Source organism: Bufo bufo, chromosome 2, assembly GCF_905171765.1.
Source record: "Bufo bufo chromosome 2, aBufBuf1.1, whole genome shotgun sequence".
Lineage (NCBI taxonomy): Eukaryota > Metazoa > Chordata > Amphibia > Anura > Bufonidae > Bufo > Bufo bufo.
Window position 1 is genome coordinate 202,824,441 of NC_053390.1, and position 20,276 is coordinate 202,844,716.

At 45.7% G+C, this 20,276-nt stretch overlaps 2 protein-coding genes across 3 annotated transcripts in view; one reads left to right on the top strand and one right to left on the bottom strand.

The window, feature by feature from the left end:
- The window catches only part of RNFT2 (ring finger protein, transmembrane 2), a 92,546-nt gene extending 87,519 nt beyond the window's left edge, over window positions 1-5,027 (bottom strand). The window contains exons 1-2 of the mRNA XM_040416038.1: window positions 4,890-5,027; window positions 3,241-3,441 (exon numbers count right to left, since the gene is read on the bottom strand). Coding sequence (XP_040271972.1) covers window positions 3,241-3,314 — 74 coding nt within the window. The 5' untranslated portion in view covers window positions 3,315-3,441; window positions 4,890-5,027. The remainder of the gene's footprint in view (window positions 1-3,240; window positions 3,442-4,889) is intronic.
- Window positions 5,028-5,063: 36 nt separating this feature from the next.
- On the top strand, window positions 5,064-16,851 carry SPRING1 (SREBF pathway regulator in golgi 1). Of its 2 annotated transcripts, XM_040416039.1 has the most exons (6): window positions 5,064-5,515; window positions 8,132-8,288; window positions 10,318-10,469; window positions 10,958-11,071; window positions 14,698-14,790; window positions 16,840-16,851. In XM_040416039.1, exons 1-5 carry the CDS (start codon window positions 5,405-5,407, stop codon window positions 14,779-14,781), a joined length of 618 nt encoding a protein of 205 aa, XP_040271973.1. In that variant the 5' UTR covers window positions 5,064-5,404; the 3' UTR covers window positions 14,782-14,790; window positions 16,840-16,851. The 2 variants fall into 2 exon arrangements, with proteins under 2 accessions (XP_040271973.1, XP_040271974.1); XM_040416040.1 differs by lacking the exon at window positions 16,840-16,851 and having other exon boundaries at window positions 14,698-15,381.
- Window positions 16,852-20,276: the final 3,425 nt, after the last annotated feature.

Consider the following 20,276-nt stretch of genomic DNA (forward strand, 5'->3'; position numbering starts at 1 on the left):
AGCTCTACTTGGAACCTTGCTAAGATCCAGCCATGCTAAATATGATTTTTTGCCATTTTTCAAGTGGTCTTAAACTTTTCATCAGGACTGTATTAATTTATATAAGGTGGCAAAATCCAATTCTCAAATTCACAGCTACCACCCTTAAAACTTAGCTTTTAATATAAATTTAAAACATACAAAAAAGGACCCTCCAACATAAACCAAATGATAATTAAACAAAAACAAAATAGAACAATAGCACTAGGTTGGTACTTGATTTTAGGGCTTGAAATGGCAGAGGTTGGGCCTAGTATTAAGCTATGGGCTCTCTCCGTATAGCTGACCCTATCGCCATTTATGCCCTGCCTATAAACGGAATAGCCGCGATCCCGTATCAGGAACCTCCTGGGTACCCTCGGATGGCCCTGAGTAGGGATGTCCCTGGTAGCTAGCATATGCTATCCTATTAGTTAATCGTTATTGTGATAGCTAGCGACTAAAGATACAGAAAAACAAATATACCATGAAAAAATTATAGAACAAAGATTCAGAGAGAGGTCATGCAATGATCAATCTCCTAATCATAATCATAGATACACATTGTTAATTGTCAGATAGCACCAAATCCCATCTTATAGTTTGACAGAGTGTTTGACGTCATCAATATCCCTTTAATTAAAAAACACTAAGATGCCATCTAGATTGGTGACATCATCGTCCAAACGTGTTTCACCCTTACTGTAATTGGGTTCATCAGGGGACAAATTACACACAAAAAGATAGGGGTATAAATAGTGCCTTAGCATCTAAATAATATATAAGCTGATAATATATGACATTGATAAAAGATTGTCTACTTGCGTATCACGGATGTGGGTAATTTACCCGATATCTCCATGTAGTGGCAGCCACCTAGTTACGGCTGGCCTTATGAATTGTGACGTGCAAGGGGACGTGTCTGTAGTATCGTGTCCAATACAGACTGTGTTGCCGGGGTCCGGTACTCAGAGAGACTCAGTAGTACTCCAATGGTATCTCAGCCGACTTATAGTTGATATACACATATATAGGGGCCCAGTACATATATGAAGACTACAACTAGATGACTATGCAATCTGTGGGGCGGTATTTTCATATACATGCGGCGTCCGATGGCCTCCCAGCGTCTTTCAGCAGTACAGAGCCTCATATACATGCTGCAGACGCCGGGAGGCCATCGGACGCCGCATATCCGATATCCATCCGAGGGTACCCAGGAGGTTCCTGATACAGGATCGCCCCTATCGGGCGGCTATTCCGTTTATAGGCAGGGAATAAATAGCGATAGGGTCAGCTATAGGGAGAGAGCCCATAGCTTAATACTAGGCCCAACCTCTGCCATTTCAAACCCTAAAATCAAGTACCAACCTAGTGCTATTGTTCTATTTTGTTTAATTATCATTTGGTTTATGTTGGAGGGTCCTTTTTTGTATGTTTTAAGTTTATATTAAAAGCTAAGTTTTAAGGGTGGTAGCTGTGAATATATGTTACACACAGACATCTTCGGCGCTCAGTAGAACTTAAGACTGAAGTAGAACACTCACAGCATAGCTAAGGAGACTCTTTTCTAGAACAAAGAAACATATTACAAAATTGTTTAACCTCCCTGTCCCTACACATTAAAAATGAACTGAAACGACTGTTACACTAAGCCCAGTACAACCCCTTTAAAAGGGTTATGCCATGATTAATTCAAAAAATTAAAATCAGACATCATATAGTTAATGATCATCTGTTTCTAACAAAGCTAGAACCAGCCCTGTACTTCACATGAATCCAAGATCTCCCCATGAATTGCTCCAATAGTTCTACTTTCACACTAGCGGTTTTTGCGGATCCGTCATGGATCTGCAAAAACGCTTCCGTTACAATAATACAACCGTCTGCATCCGGTTGTATTATGTCTTCTATAGCCAAGACGGATCCGTTATGAACACCATTGAAAGTCAATGGGGGACGGATCAGTTTTCTATTGTGTCGGAGAAAACAGATCCGTCCCCGTTGACTTACAGTGTGCTGCTTTGCAGCGTTATTTTGGTGCATTCCGTTTCGTTCAGTTTTGTTCCCATTGACAATGAATGGGGACAAAACTGAAGCGTTTTCTTCCGCTATTGAGATCCTATGACAGATCTCAAATAGCGGAATTGAACACGCAGATGTGAAAGTAGCCTTAGGCTGGCCGCTCAGGGGGAGTGGCTTTCTCCAGGGAGGTGGCCGTTCTGCTATAGCTCTTTCCCTGTAACTGACAGCTTCAAACAGAAGATAGGGCTGGCGCTGGTGGCAGTCAAAGATTTAGGCCTCTTGCACACGCCCAGTTGCCGTATTGCGGACCGCATTTGCGGATCCGCAATACACGGGTGCCATTCTGTGAGCATTCTGCATCACGGATGCGTACCCATTCACTTGAATGGGTCCGCAAATCCGTAGATGCAGAATGGTGCGGAACGGAACCCTACGGAAGCACTACGGAGTGCATCCGTGGGGTTTCGTCCCGTACTTCCATTCCGCAAAAAGATAGAACATGTCCTATCTTTTTACGGAACGGCCGGATCCATTACAGTGAATGGGTCCGCGATCCGTTGCGGCTGCCCCACGGACTGTGTTCGTGCATTGCGGCCCGCAGCACGACCACGGGGCGCACGCGTTCGCGTGCAAGAGGCCTTAAACTGAGCGCATGCGACCACCTCCATGAGGTGGACAAAAAAAAAAATAAGGAAAAGAACAAACAGCAGGTGGCGCTATACAGATATAGTTTATTGAATAGCTCAGTGTAGCGAATTACCTGCAATTACAAAAGTATTCAGATCCAGGAGCTGGTTTGAAAAATGTAGAATATGCTTTGTTGCACAACTACAAATATTAAGCAGGCAGACATCAACTACTGGATCCATGTTCTTGCTATAGTAAAACAGGCTGGGGCAGGTTTACTAACCCTGTAGATGGTGTAAGCTCGGACCTGCACCAGATCCATCACAGGGGCTCAGGCTGGATGATCAATGTGGTGCACGGAGACACTTTTCTCATTCTAAACCATTGGTTGGCTTACCTTGAGATAGAATTTTACACCACAATTCTGCTGCAATTATGGCGCCAAATGGCATATCTTAGGCCACGCCCCCTTTTGAGCAAGTTGAAATAATTGGAGAAACCCTACTTGCACCAATTTTTTGATTCTAGGCGTGTAACTCTGGGCCATTGTCTGGCGTGACTTTATTTTACCTTTCTGGAGGAGGGTTATCCGTCAGGCTGCTGTGTCGTCTCTGCATTGTCCTCAGGACCTTCAAACAATACATTTAAAGTGTATTGTCTATGGGGACAGCGATTGTGCAGCACTCTTTTTGCTGGAAGGTCTTGAGAACATCGGTGGTCTTCATGTAGTGGACTTTGGAGGCTGATGTCCGAGAACCCAAGACTGGTCCTCTGTAAAGATGAGATGACAATATAAAACCGTAAGTGCGCGGTCTCTAAGAACCAGAGGAACACACGATTACAGCAGGTATAGCAAATCAGTGCAGGGGAGTTAAAGGGGCTCTCCAGGATTAGAAAAACATGGCCGCCTTGTTCCAGAAACAGCACTACACCTGTCCATGGGTGCGGTTGGTAGTGAAAGGGGCTGAGTTGTGATGCCACACACAACCTGCGGACAGCTGTGCCACTGTTTTTAGAAGAAATCAGCCATGTTTTGTTAATCTGGACAATCCCTTTAAAAAAAATAAATAAATGAAGTTCTTAGTGTAAAGGTCATATACATAAGACAGATGTCCATGCAGCCACCTGCGATCTCCCCAACTCCCCCACAGACATGGATGCTTTCATCTGTTGATTTTGATGTTTTAATATTGTATAATGGGCTGTTTTCTTGGTTTAGCGCTTTGTTATGGCATCCAGTCCCACAAGACATTGTGTGACCATATCGCCATTTAAAGGGGTTCCATGGGCATTTTGACAGTGCTAACCTGTGGAGGGAAGTAGTTTTACATACTACTTCCCCTCCCTTGCTCCCCCGATGCTGGGCTCTATCGCTCGGGGTGCTGCCACTTCTTTTCCTGTTCAGCTGCATTATAGTCAATTACAGCCAATGCAGCTGAACAGGAAAAGAAGCGTCAGGACCCAGGCGGGAGAGACCGCAGAGGAGCAGCGAGGGGGCCAAGTACTGTGTAAAACATCTTCCATCCACAGGTTAGCACCACACACTCATTGGACAAAATGCCAGAGAACCCCTTTCAACTCCATCTCTCCTCAGTACACAACGGGGAAGGGGGAGGGGGGTTACTGGTGGGGGGGTCTTACCCTGTGGATGGTGATAAACACTGTCATGCCCTAATGACCCCCATGTACACAGTGCAGCCATCTCCGGCACACCTATACGCCTGCATGGAATACTCAGGCCCTGTTCACACTGCTGTGTTTCCTTTTCCACTGCTTTTTAGTCAAACTTTTAGCCACGAAAACTACCAGAACCCCAAGGAAACTCGTAAGACCCTATGGGAAGTCACTGGCCCCCATGTGACCCAGCAGTGACATGCCACTCGTGCCCCCTTCCTTGCAGAGAGGTTTACAGGGGTTGTGCAGGCATGCTCTCCTAGGGGGTCTCACACTGCGTGCTGGGTGGGACAGCTGCTTCACAAGACCAGTCTGATGGTTGCCACGGCAACAGTGCCCCCCAGCCTGGAGTAGCATCCCTCCTCACCTGGTGTCAGGTGCCTGTGCAAGCCCTTGAATTGGAAGGGTCAGAAGAACCCAAAGGACACAGTGAGAGCTCAGGGGCGGTGGATCAGCCACCTGCGCATCCCTGTAGATAACCATGCACCCGCCTAGCGGTCAGCCTCTCACAGGACTGTACACATCCTCTGTCTGCATCCTCTCACCTGGTCCAGGGTAGTGCACAGCGGGTGACGTCACCACATTGGGAGAAAGCCGGCTGCGCCCTGTCATTGGTTTCCGGGTCATTGAGGCAGGTCACGTGACAGTGCCGAGGGTTCCTGGCTTGTCGCCGTGGGAACAAGACGCGTGCACAGGAAGTGGAGCCGCCGCGTGGAACCCTTCCGGGGCATAGTACACACACACTAACAATAACATGGCTCCTGCAGCGTAGATTGGGGGAGCTGACCGTATACACATACACATCGCGGGTCAGAGAGCCTTAGTGCCTGGTCATAGATGGTAGTGAAGGGAGGCTGAGTGCTGGAAGCTGTACAATGGCTCCCCCTACAGCATGAGAGTGACGGACACCTCATTATGTGTGTGCTCGGTGGTATGGATTGTGCGGGGAGCTTGCACATTTCTTGGCAGTGTGACGTGTCTGTAGACTGACCCGCCTGTATACCGGCAGGGTACAGTATAGTTCCTATAGGCAGATCCGCCATATCTCAGGGGGTTAGGGATGGTCCAGGTGCTGTCTATGGTGTGGAGGAAGATCCTGCGCAAGAGATGGGTGCTGGGCATAGTATTTGGCCTCTCTCTGATCTATTTTCTCACCAGCACCTTCAAGCAGGTGAGTACTTCATAATTGCCAACACTTGAAAATCTTTTGGAGTGCGGATTGCGTGGAGTGGGGTTTGTCCGAGCACCCATTTTCGGCCCTGTTCACAGTTGCATGTGAATTCCAGTGGTGTGATCAGGCTACCAGAGCTTACCCTGTCTGCTATTGCCAGATCTCCGTGGACTATAATGAGATACCGTGGTGATCTGACCACTTTTCCTGCATAAATGCCGGGTTTCGGCCGGATAAATACCGCTGTGTGCAGTGGTTTTCGTCCAGCCAAAAGCCGTCCTTTCTGCAGGAGCAGCCCACCGGATCGGGCTACCGGGTTCTCAACACTACCGTGAACGTAGCCTTATCTGTATTTCATTCTCGCTATAAGGACCTTACAGCGAGGACAGTTTTTTTTGGTGTTCTCAGACGCCGTTTTCAGCAAAGCGAGGACTACACTTATTGCTGAAAAGTTGTGCAACTTTTTTGTTTTTTGGAATAATGGTCAGTGGTTTCGCAGCATCACATGCTGCGACTATGACGTGACAGTCACACAAAATGGGTGGATTTTTTTGCAACTGTTGCAGTCACATTGCATCACCATTGACTATTCAGCGCCATGTAGCCCTAGCGTTGTCCACGTTGTCTTCTTATAGTTTATATAGTTTATATTATAATATTATATTGTATGTCAGAAGGACTGGGTATCATTCAGCATCCAGTGGTCTAGATGATGATTAATCTTCTTTAGGCACCAGAGAATAGTCCTAATAAGTATTGATATAAATGTCGCTAGATCTTTTACATCTAATTCCCTCTAGACGCGTTTCTCCAGCCACTGCTAGATCATCAGGAGTACAAGACAGGCTCAGCGACCAATTTCTGTTTGTATAGAATCAACTAACTGTGTCTGGCGATGTTCATTAGACATGTTGTCTTTTGTAACCATCTCCTAGACACATTGAATCAAATTCAGAGCGTTACAAAAGCACCTAGCAAGAGACAAATGTGGCCCCCTCTGGTGGTGTAACGGTCACAATAGCTCTGCTAACATGAACTGTGGCCCCCTCTGGTGGTGTGAGGTCACGATCGCTCTGCTGACATGAGCCTATACAAGATAAGCTTGGTCTGATGGTGAGAGGCCGCGCGTACTATCGCGTTCTTAACTGATACTGAGTGGTCGCGCGTCTGGCACTGGTATGGTCGCTGAGCCTGTCTTGTACTCTTGATGATCTAGCAGTGGCTGGAGAAACGCGTCTAGAGTGAATTAGATGTAAAAGATCTAGCGACATTTATATCGATACTTATTTAGGCACCAGAGAATAGTCCTAATAAGATGAATCATCATCTAGACCGCTGGATGCTGAATGATACCCAGTCAGGTTGGATGCAAGGACTTTGCAGTCCTTCTGACATACAATATAAAGGGTTCCAGCATTCCAGTGACTAGAGCCTGGCATACAAAGGGTACCAATGCCCATGTGAAGATTTTAACATATATCACGAATAAAGAATTTTTGGTTTTGGTATCCACACAGGCAGTAAATTTTTATTAGATTTGGATACGGTATCAATATATCAGATTGTTTTCAGTGATTTCTTTATTATAGATGTAACCTACTGGCAGCTTGTTAAAATAACCAAAAACGTCCCTTACTTTCCCGAGCCTCCTCCGCTTCAACGTTGCCACTTTGTCTTCTTCCCCGGGCTACAGCTGTGACATATTATTAGATGTTATATGATGTCCCATATACTGCTGCACCCAATCACTGGCCTCAGCAGCATACAACCTGAGTAATAAGTTACTTCATTTTGAAAACCGCTGTGTAAAAAAGTTGTATTGTGGATAGGGATCCACACCTCCTATCTCCAGAACAGGACCCCAAAAGTGAGCGGAGAACAGCTGCATATGCGCTGCCACCCTCCATTCATTCATTTCTATGGGATTGGCGAAAATAGCTGAGCGCGAAATATATGGAAAGCGCAGCCACCAGTTCCATTAACTTCTGCTGGAGGCAGTCCTATAGAAACGAATGGCGTGCATGCGTGGTGCACTCTCCTTCACTTTTGGGGGCCCTTTCTGGAGATTCTGTTCATTGCATAGTTCCTGGTGCCATAGGCTGCGGAAACAGCTGATTGGTTGGGGTGTCGGACACCCACCGATCTGATATTGATAACCTGTGCCGAGGATATGTCATCAGTATCTAAGTCCCAGAAACCTCCTTTAAAAGGATCCACATAAAATCGCATCAGCCAAACGGCTTGCCATCCTCACCATGCTCCGCACCGTTGCCAGAAGAGGCGTAAAAAGCCCAAACCTGTCTGATGGCAGTCCCTGCTGATTTGCTGCAGAGTACCATTAACATCCCAAGCAACAGATATCTAAAATCTGTGTCTTTAAATAAGCTGCCCCATCTGTAAAACACTTTTCTCAATGGGCACCTGCTGGCAGCCAGTTGGCTTCTGGTGTCCACCTGTGAGCTGTGGAATGGGTTGGCGCCCATACAGATAAATAGGCGTTATGTAGTAGATGGTTACTCTAGGGTCTTGCTAAGAGGGCTGGGTTTGAATGAGAAACAGCGGTGTCACCCATATCTTACTGATTGGGATATCTTCAATCCTTTATGCCTTCATCAGGAAGAGAAGACCATCAGAGACAGAACTCTTCTTCAGACCAGAGATCAAGGGCAAAACGTTCAGTGGAAAATCCAGTTTAACCTCGGGAACAGCAGCAGGCTCAGTAACCAGTGTCGCAACTCTGTGCAGGGCAAACTCCTCATTACAGATGATCTAGGTAAGTACATGGCGTCGTATTGTGCCTCCACAACAGCACCTCTGACGATGTCCTGTGGTATCTACCCCAAGGTCACGGCTTGTATTTTCATGGAGCAGGTAGGTACTAAACTCTGCACATCAGGAGCAACTCGCCAAACCTGCTGTTCTGGAGATGCTGCTGATTCCAAAGAATCACGGTAAGAATTCAAGTTAAAGAGAACCTATCGCCATGAACTGCAGAGCAATCTGCAGGCAGCCTGTTGTAGAGCAGAAGGAGCTGAGCAGATTAATATGTATTTTTGTGGGGGGAAAAATCTGCAAAATAGGTATTTACATTTATATGTCAGTTCTTTCTGAGCTCAGTTGCCCAAGGCGCTGGCGTCTTATCCGCGAGTTCCGCCTATTCTGTATATGTGTGTTTGCAGTGATAGCTGTCACTCGCTGGTAACACTGAAAGAAAGAGCAGTGCTTGAAATGCATAAATTCCAAGTTTTGTTGAAACTTTTCCCACCAAACTATATATCAATCAGCTATGTAACATGCCGCGTGTAGATTGCACTGCACTTTGTGGTGTCGGGTTCTCTTTAAATGAGTGTTTAAAGGGGTTGTGTCACCTCACACATAGGATAAGCCATCAATGTCAGAAAGGAGCAGGTCCAACTTGGCGCTCAAAGTGAATGAGAATGCACCGCGCATACTTGGGCTGCTCTCCCATTCTTTCGATGGGAGTCCCGAAAACAGCGAAGCGAGCGCGCTCAGATATTTTCAGAACTCCCATAGAAATGAAGGGAGGGTGGCTGCGCATGCGCGGTGCACTCTCGTTCACTGTGGGGGCTCTGCAACTATCCTAGCAATATGCCACCAATGGCTGAGGTCATACAAACCCTTTAAGGGCTCTCAGGACTACAGAACACACTATCGGACTGCTGTGACATATTTCATTGTGAAGGAGGAGAAGCAGCCTGGAATATATGTGCAAAGATGCGGGCTAGGGGTTGTATCATCTGCTGTCTCCTGGGATAGAGGAGCAACAACACTCTGCACGCAGGTAAAATGTAGCAACCGTTTTTTTTGCTTTTTCAGGCACTTCCTGTAAAAGGTAAGCAATAAGGAATAAAACCTTCAGCTATCTGGCCACTTGTTATATACAAGTCTAACTAGTGCAGGGATGGGCATCCTGCGGCTCTACAGCTCCCGCCATGCCCTGCTCTAGGCAGTGTGGGCATGCTGGGAGTTGTCGTTCTGCCTCAGGTTGGTGAGAACTAAGCCTGCTGCACAGGATCCACAATGGTTGGATTTACTCGCAGCAGTTTGTCCAAGGAGCAGACAGCCATCGTCCTCTCAACTCTCTAATGTCTTCAAGCATATCTCCACTTTGCTGCTCAAAGCCAGAATCATTCCACCTACCTTGTCAGACCCCGTGCAAAGGGGTCTTAAATCAGAGCCAGTATCGGGCCAGGGCTTTCCTAATAATTGCCCTGTGTAAAGGGGCTGCCAGTCAATGAAAAAACGCTTTTTTGTGGGGTTAAAGCATCGCTGATGTGGTCACCCAAAGTAAGACCATTGTTTTTGGGCAGCAGATTGCCCTGTGTAAAGAGGCATCTGCTGCCCAGAAACAATGGATCAGTATGCATGGCAGTAGCAATCGCTTGTCCCCATACAGTGGAGGTGATTGCTGATTCAGCAGGCAGTTATTAGGGATGAATGGTCCGTTCCTGATAATTGGCTGCTCAGTTCGCCTTTGCAAAGGGACCATTGCTGCCTAAATGGAGCGGAGGGACACTTAGCTTTCCTACCCCTCGCTGCTCTTACCATGAATAGGACAGGACCTGGGTGAAATGTAGACCACCTCAATCACTGTTCCATGGTCCTGTCACATATCTAAAACATATGCTAGAAAGAATATGTGATTGCTGCCGGTTGGAATGCAGGGACCCTATGATCTCTAGAATAGCTGAGTCTCAGGTTCTGTACCTTTTATTACTTTAGTTCGTGCTCTCGTTTTTTTATATAACATTTGTCTCATTTGTGCCCATCTGTTTTTACAGGTTATGTATGTGAACGTAAAGAACTGCTTGCAAATGGATGCTGCAATATCAATGTGGCCAGTACTAGACAATATAACTGTGAGAGCTGTCTACCTAATGGATGCTGCAGTGTCTACGAGTACTGCGTGTCTTGCTGCTTACAGCCCAACAAGGTCTGTTCAAATGTCCCTTTTTATTATTTATTGCAACGTCTGTATTTGGTAATCCCATAGAAGTGAATGGCGAGAGCCGCACATGCCTGGGCCACCTCTCCATTCCCGGCCGCACACAACTGCACCTGGTCTTGAGATAGGTGGGACCAGCACCTGCTGTAGATTTATGGACCTTTTATCTGCCAATTGTCCCATTACTTTTGGTCCCGTAACAAGTGGGAGGCACATATGCAAACTGTTGTGATTCCTACACTGTTCACCTGATTTGGATGTAAATACCCTCAAATTAAAGCTGACAGTCTGCAGTTAAAGCACATCTTGTTCGTTTCATTTAAAATCCATTGTGGTGATGTATAGAGCCAAAAATGTTAGAATTGTGTCGATGTCCCAATATTTATGGACCTGACTGTAATCTGACTATTAATGTAAGTGCTTGGAATCATTTCTGATTGTAAAAGTAATATCCCTTTGTTTTCTCCATTACTCAGCAACATATATTGGAACGTTTTTTAAAAAGAGCTGCGATGGGGTTTCAGAATTTATTCATGGCAGTAGAAGACCACTTCGAGCTGTGCTTGGCCAAGTGTCGGACATCTTCACAGGTAAAAGATCTAATCCAAAATTGTGGGGCTGAACAAAAAGCCCCTGGGGAAGACCTGAACCCGGACACAACCCGATCTGCACTCCTTCGCCATGTGTTACAAGTGTTGCCAATACCTTTATAACTGTATCTGAGCAAACTATGTGCATGGATCCTGTATGGCATCACTCTGAGGTCTGCATTATGGACCTCTGTTCACTCCATTTCTTACCGTATGGAGGTTCCTTCAATCCGAGTTTTAGTAGGTAAGGAGTTGTAGCCGATTAAGGGGCTGCTCACACAGCGTTTTATGCAGGAAGAAGTTGTCATTCATGCTGCCACAGTTTGTCGCCGCAATCTTACCAAGAAAGGGCATGTCCTCTCTTGGGGTGGTTGCAGCCATAAACGGCAGCCTCCCACTGAAAATAATTTGTGTGACTATATTCTCTGACACCCAGAACTTTTATTTCACTTTGAGGGAGCATTCTCCTCCGGACAGCTCAGATGCCGCGGTCACTATTGATCACAGCCTCTGAATAGTTAAATGACTTGAACATGTTTAAAATGGCTGCATCGGACAACCCTGGGTAAACCTAGCCTTTACATCTAAATGTGTTTTCAGCAGTCATTATATAAATATAGGTTAACGGCTTGCTGAATGCCTGTTGACTATATACGTCCATGGGGGACACAAAGTCTAAAATAAAGACAAAATAAAAAAAATAATAATAAAAAATGTTTAGCCCTGCCCCCAGCAACACATACATCTCATGTATCAAAATGACCGTTACGAAAAGGAGACAGAAAAAGAAAAATATATTTTAGCTGTATGTTGTGCTATTAACAAAATAATAAATAAATGTTAAAAACAGCCTATTTTTCCCTTTTTTTTTAAACATTTGTTCCTTTTTAAAGTGATAAAAACCCCAAAAAAAGTAATGGCTTTCAAAGACGCATGTACTAAAAATAATGGAAAATGCACCTGGTGAGATTGGGGGTAAATGGCCCGGTGTTGAACTGGTTAAAGAGGATTCACACCCAAGCTGTAAATATTTTATATTGGTAAGGTTGTGTTCACATTGGCACCAGTCATTTCAGGTGTCCTGTTCTGTTCTACAAGTAGAGCAAGGAAAATAACGGAAGTGCCGGATCGGATACCTGGGACAAACGGTAGCGGGCAGATCTCATGGACTGCAATGGATTCTGTCCGGTTTCCTTTGGGCATTAGACACAATCCCTGTAGCGCGGCATGCTGCACTGTTCTTCTACAGAGATACCAGGATTTGTCTACTCATTTCCAGTGATATATATATATGCAAAATGAAAACAGGACTTTCCACCATATTGACTTGTGGTTTTAAAGGGAGTCTGTCACCAAAATTGGACGTTACACAGTGTTTACATGTGGCTCTAGCACAACTACCCATGATTCCAATGGGCAGGGTTCGTGGTGTAGGTGCCCAGGCTGCTCAGCCTCTTGCCTGTCCCACCCTGTAAGTCCGTTGCGTCATCCCCTGTACCGGCCGAGATACCGCAAGTGCGCAGTTCACAGCCGGCACATGTGCACTAGATGTATCGATGTCACTGCCAACAATGGGCATCACAGTGCTCATGCCCGGGCCAGCGGCGATCGGCCGGTACTAGTCATTACATAAAGGCCTTTGTGTAGTTGTCTTTAGTGACTTTTTATGCCGCACGCCTTGAAATTGGTTGGCACCCATTGATTTTTTTTTTATTTTTTTTTTGAGGTTTGGGATCCTCTAGTGCAGGGATCAGCAACCTTCGGCACTCCAGCTGCTGTGAAACTGTGAAACTTCCAGCATGCAAACTTATTTGGTTAAAGGGGTTATCCCATCTTAGACAATGGGGACATATCACTAGGATATGCCCCCATTGTCTGATATGTGCGGGTCCCACCTCTGGGACCCGCACCTATAAGGAGAACGGAGCGGAGAAAGTTGAGGAGGGCGCACTGCGCATGCACAGCCGCCCTCCATTCATTTCTATGGAGCCGCCGAAAAAAGCTGAACGCTGGCTTTGCTATTTCTGTCGGCCCCATAGAAATGAATGGGAGCGGTGGCCGCGCATGTGTGGTGCGCTCCCATTCACTTCAATGGGAGAGGTGGGGAGCTGCGCCTGGTGGTGGACAGACCCCAGGAAACCTGGGGTCCTCCAGCCACAACTTTCCCCGGCTCCGTTCTCCTTATAGGTGCGGGTCCCAGAGGTGGGACCCGCACCTATCAGACAATGGGGGCATATCCTAGCGATATGCCCCCATTGTCTAAGATGGGAATACCCCTTTAATCTTGTAACTCTCAGAGAAGTAAAAGGAGGATTCTGGGAGTTGTAGTTTCAGAACACCCGGAGTGCCGGAGGTTGCTGGTCCCTGCTGTAGAGAAAGAGCTGCTCCTCCTGTTAGATACCTGCATCGCTCGGGGGACTTGACTCTATTGCATCAAAATGCAGTTATAGTAAAATTTTCTTTCCATACCAAGCTATAACAAAAGTAAAAAAAGAATCTTAAAAGATTTTCCGAGATTGTATTACTTACGACCTGTCCTCTGGATAGGTCATCAGTATCTGATCGGTGGGGGTCCGACTCCCGCCGATCAGCTGTTTGAGAGGGCACCAGCGCTCACAGCTCTCACTGCCGCGGCCTTCTCACAATTTTTTCAAGGCTAATGACGACATGTTCACCACTCACATGGCCTAGGCGCAGCACGATACCAAGCACAGCCGCTATACAATGTACGGCGCTGTGCTTGGTGAGCACGGAGAAGGCAGGGGCACTCACAGGAGCACTGGTGCCTTCTCAAACAGCTCATTGGCGGGGGTCCTGGGTGGCGGACCTCCATCCAAGGATAGGTCATCATTATTAAAATCTCAGAAAACTCTTTTAATGCAAAATGGAGACATTTTTATTATTTTTTTTTTCTCCGTGCAAAATGTCTGTTTCCTAAAAAGAAATCATTGTGAAACGGCATTCTAGTACCAGTCAGTAGGATCATGTGTGTGACGCACACAGGTGACCTCTTCCATGCCTGGACATAGTAGATGTTGTTCATACATTTCTTGCCAATTGCCTGTAATTAGTGACTTTTAAATAAGAGCTAATGGTTCACTTGGTGTTTTTATTCAACGACGTGCTGTGAGGTCCCATTTAGTCTGTAGAATGGTTCACTTGATCGCATGATTTATGGCGTGCTCCCGGTCATTGCCGTGTGTCAGGAATGTTCCGTCTCCAATCTTAATGCATAGGGTATTTTCAACTTGAAAATCCAAAGCTGATTTCAAGCAAAATCCGCAGCAGAAATCCTAGGCTGGCCTTCTGATTTCTGCTGTGGATTTGCAGTTTCGTAGGCCGCGGATTAGCTCCCTTCAGTGGGAATCTCTAGAATCTACACTGAAACCACATCAAGAAGCCACGTGCCACTTATTTTTTTCCCTGAGATGTGGATTTCAAGTCTGCTTTTAAAAAATCTGTGACCGTTTTCTGTGGCGTTTCCATTTAAGGCAGCTTGGGGGATGCGGACTTGGAATACATACCGAAATGCATGTGGGAATTTCCATTGTATGAACTACACTGTTGGTTTTAACAATATACCGTAATACTGTACCATTTTCTCCCTTTTTTTCTCTTCCCCTTAGAGTGTACAGCATGAAAACACCTACCGGAATCCAGTGGCCAAGTTCTGCTATGGAGAAAGCCCTCCAGAACTTCTACCCATGTGAGCCAGTCTGGTGGTAGAACTAAGGACAAATCTATCACATGACCATGCAATACCATGGATCTAAGACTTACGGGTACCACATGTAGTATCTTCTACAGTGACGTCAGTTGTAATTTAAGAACTAAATCTTGAAATGATAGTTTCACGTTCTAGTTGGTGTGCATGGAGTGCAGCATTGGGTCAGCAGAAAACCTCTAGTAGGGAGACTATCGGGCACTTTTATACAAATGGTGACAACATAGTGATCAATGCGCTCAGTGGTTTGGGAATTTGAGACCAGTACCGTGTCAGAATTTAGGGGATCATTTAAAACGTAATAAAGCCCCTGCACTGGTGGTGGATCGATGAAGTTATGTAGAGGCACAGGCCTCTAGATGACTTCGGTTCCTCCAGTGCCAGTTCTAAATGTGAGACCGCTTGCGAACCGTCTTACATTGAGACCATTTTCCACGCTTAATACCGATTTTTTTCAGATAGCACACTGACTCGTTTATTTCTGCGGGGCCATACACACAGATCTGTTTTTCTGTTCTGCAAATTATAGAACATGTCCTATGCTGATCTGTTTTTTGTAGACGAGCACAGCCCTTTCAATTGATAGGAGTGAGGAAAAAGACACGCAAGGTATCCATATTTTGTGCATGCGTTGTTTGCAGGCCGAAATACCGACACGGTCGTGTGCATGAGACCTTATAACGGACAATGTTGGTTTTTTGAGTGGCAATTAGCACACTCCAGAATGAAAACTTGTGAGCCTTGATGAAAATATGCAATGATCTAAATTGTACCTTCGGAGTTACTTTCGGCCACATCTCCCATCCAATCTTACTGCAGGAGAGACAGCTAGCAGAGCGGGCAAACAACTGTATAACGCCAAAAGGCTCTCCGTCAAAGCCGAAACGCAGAAGAGGCTTCTAGCGTTGAATGACTGCCTTATGGTCAGCACCAGCCAATCTGCCACCTTTTGTTTTTCACTGTCCCTTTTAGATATCTGGTAGGGGACGCAGCAGGGAGGAACCCACGTGTATGTGCGCCATTTGTAAAACTGTCCCCCATTGTCCCTCCTGCTAGGCCATCCTTCCTTTTGTGTTGAAAAAAGTCATACAGCCATACAGTGATGATGCCCAGCACAAGGCAAGGGTGGCACATTTTACCCTTAAACTCTATACCTAATGACACTATCAAATCCCCATGCACTCCTGCAACGCCCCCTTTAGAAACAAATTACTTGTCAGGTATTTAAAGGGGGTTATCCGAGTTAAATAAATGTATTCTAATTGCTCTTATTGTAGTTCAGTGAAAGTTTCTTCAAATCACTTTCATAACCTATCTTTCACTATTTGGCCAGTTCAATTCAGGGTCATGTGACCCCCGACGTCAGCCAGCCGGCTCTGGTGATGATGTTTCGTTTACAGGCTTCTGTAAACGAAACATCAGAGCCTCTGGTGCCCGCCCCTCTCCAGCTCTTCTAACACTGCCTCGGCTCTGGTATGCGATCGCTCATGCGCAGTACATACCAGAGCCGAGGCGATATCTTCTCCGGCAGCAGCAGTGGCGTACCTACCATATAGGCAGACCACGCAGCTGCTATGGGGCCCGTGAGAAAGAGGGGCCGAAGTGGAGGAGAGGCCCCGCCCCCTAATTGCTCCTGTTTATCTTTCTAAAGCTAAAGGACCTTTGATGATGTCATCAGAGGTCCTGTAAGGGAACTGCACAGTGTAAAGTGTAGTTCCCAGGTTAGAACAGTGTATCTGCCAGGACCTGTGATGACATCATCTTCAACATCACAGGTCCTGCAGAATCTAGCAAAGGAACTGCACCAAAAATGGTGTAGTTCCTAGGTTTCAAAGGTATATCTGCCAGGACCTGTGATGACATCATCACAGGTCCTTCAACCCCTAACAGCAAGTATTAGAAGTTCACAAGCAGCTCTGCATTGATCCATACAGACTGAAATGGAGTGGTAAGAGGAGGTCCTCCACTTTTCATCATTTACCCACCCTCCATGCCCTGTTTTTACTCATTGCTCACTCATGTATAATGCTTCAGACAGTTACAGTGACCACTACCTCATGTACCTCACACACAGTGACCATAATGCATAACTGACCACATATTTCTGTAAACACTGCATCTACAGTATTATACCTTCTATGTCTCACATCAATACACTGCTCTGTGTGTGTGTGTGTATATATATATATATATATATATATATATATATACACACACACACACACACACTGCATATATTACACAGTATTATACATGCAATATGTACAGATATATAGTATATACTGCAGTGCACTGATATGTGAGGTACAAGGTATAATAGATGCAGTGAGTGTGTACAGATATATAGTATATACAGCAGTACTGATATGTGAGGTACGAGGTGTCAATACACTGCTGTATTTACTATATACCTGTACACACTGCATCTATTATACCTCGTACCTCACATATTACACTACTGTATACCTGTATACACTGCATATATTATACCCCGTACCTCACATATCAGTACACTGCTGTTTATACTATATACCTGTACACACTGCATCTATTATACCCTGTACCTCACATATCAGAACACTAGGAAATATACTATATATCTGTACACACTGCATCTATTATACCTCTTTTGTGTGCCAGGGCTGTTTTGTAATCCCAATCCGGCCCTGATGGCATAAATTATAAAACGCAGCAGCAAGAATAGTTCATGGAACAAAAGGAGGGGCTATAAAAGGGGAATGGGGGCCCAATTTAGATTCCTGCTATGGGGCCCAGTGATTTTTATGTACGCCCCTGGGCAGCAGGGTATGTTTATAGCTCCTGCACACGCTGGGGCTAGAGGTGCCAGTTTTTACCCGTTCCCCTCTGCATCTGGGGATCGTTAGTTCAGCCCTGTCCCCCCCCCCCCCCCCCCCCACTAGTACACATTCCACATTGAACACCCCCTGGGAAAAATAAATAAATAATTGGCCATCATTTTATTTGATTCAGCTATATAAAATCCATATCTGCCACAAATATATGTATTTATCTAAGCAATATCCATATTGAATATATATTTGAATAATATAGATATTGCTTAGATACAGATAATGCTAATGGTACTTTCACACTAGCGTAAGGGTATTTTCACACTAGCGGCAGGACGTATCCGACAGGCTGTTCAACCTGTCGGATCCGCCCTGCCGCTATTTGGCAGGACTAAGTCTACTTTCACACTTGCAGCATAGTGATCCGGCGAGCAGTTCAGACAACGGAACTGCCTGCCGGATCCGGCATTGCAAACCAACTGAAGGACGGATCCGTCCTTCCGGTCTGCACATGCACAAACCTGGAATACTGTAAAAAAGACTGACAGAGGGATCCGTCCATCCGCATGACAAGCGGATAGACGGATCCGTTATTGCAATGCATTTCTAGACGGATTCGCACCTGGATCCGTCTACAAATGCTGTCAGTTGTCACACTGAGGCTACTTTCACACTTGCGTTCAGAACGGATCCGTCTGCATTATAGTTCAGAAAAAATTCTAAGTGTGAAAGTTAGTCAGACAGATCCGTCCAGACTTTACATTGAAAGTCAATGGGGGACGGATCCGTTTGCAATTGCACCATATTGTGTCAACTTCAAACGGATCCGTCCCCATTGACTTACATTGTAAGTCTGGACGGATCCGTTTGGCTCCGCACGGCCAGGCGGACACCCGAACGCTGCAAGCTGCATTCAGGTGTCCGCCTGCTGAGCGGAGCGGAGGACAAACGGAGCCAGACTGATGCATTCTGAGCAGATCCGCATCCACTCAGAATGCATTGGGGCTCTACGGATCCGTTCGGGGCCGCTTGTGGGAGCCTTCAAACGGAACTCACAAGCGGAACCCGAACGCAAGTGTGAAAGTAGTCTGATCGGCGGATCCAGCAGGCACGCAGCTCTGACGATGGAGCTGCCTTGCGGATCCGGCATTGCAAAACAACTGAAGGACGGATCCGTCCTTCCGGTCTGCACATGCACAAACCGGGAATACTGTGAAAAAGACTGACAGAGGGATCCGTCCATCCGCACGACAAGTGTGTATTTATTTCTTTTTATGCAAAGTGCAGAGCAGGGTGAGGGAAAGGTCAGGTTGTTCACGCCCAGAAATATTCATGAGGCAGAGCTCAGGCTTTGTTGTTACACGCCCCCTCACCTTGTACTGCAGCATGTAAACAAAGCAATGACAGGACCATGAAAAGGTGGACTTATGGGTTTTAACTTGATGAAATCTAGCTTAACCAAATTATATGTATATCCTGATGGATTTTAAGTGTTTTTTTTATTTTTTTTATTAACTCGGATAACCCCTTTAAGGGTATATTCACACGCAGCGGCTTTTGTTGCAGACGTTTCTGTGGTTGCTAATCACTTCCATACATGTGAATGAGATGGTTTCTGCTGCAAGCGCAAATCTGCCACATGTGAATTCATCCTTAAATAGAAAAAAAAAGTACAAAATATATAAGCTTCCCAGCCTCTGGGAGACCGTGATAATTCTGCCTCAACATGTCCCAATATTATTTTCTTAGGACATATTTTTATCTCTTTTTATTCCGTTAATGGCATAACTGAATTTGTGTGTATTTAATATTTGTAGAATTGATTCATGTAAATATTTCATTGTGCTATATTATTAATAAAAGTAAGTGAAACTAGTCTCTCGGCTTGTGACATACCCGTCGTGTAGCATGCAGCTCTCTGCTGAAAAGATATAGGGGCTCATTCACTTTTGTGGCGCTTATTCTGGCGCACTCCATGGTGTGGCAGAATCTGCGACTTCTTTCCCCCCTCATGCCAGGTCTAAAAATGTGGGAGAGGAAAGGGGCAGACTTATTTCATTTACCATTTTCTACGCCTGGTTTAGGCATAATAGATGGTCTAAATGTAAGACAGCAAGGAAGCTGTCTTACATTGAGAAGCGGCGGTGGATCTGCAGAAGTTATGTAGACACCGGCGCCTCTTCATAACTCCGGCGGATCCACCGCCAGGTATAGGGGATATTAACATTGGCGTCTATAATGCTGGTTTTAATAAATGACCCCCATAGTATCTCATGTCTAGTGGCTTGTGCCAGCAAAACGTGGTGACGCCTGCAGCCAATCAATTTCCAGTTCTATTTCTTTGGAAACAAGTTAGGCTGCTTTCACATTAGTGGTTTTTACGGATCCGCCATGAATCTGCAAAAACGCTTCCGTTACAATAATACAGCTGCATGCATCCGTCATGAACGGATCCGGTTGTATTATGTCTTCTATAGCCATGACGGATCCGTCTTGAACACCATTGAAAGTCAATGGGGGACGGATCTGTTTCTTTTGTGTCAGAGAAAACGGATCCGTCGCCATTGACTTACATTGTGTATCTGCTTGCAGTGCTTTTCTGTCCGCGATGGGGACGCAACCAAACAGAACGGAATGCATTTTGGTACACTCCGTTTCGTTCAGTTCAGTT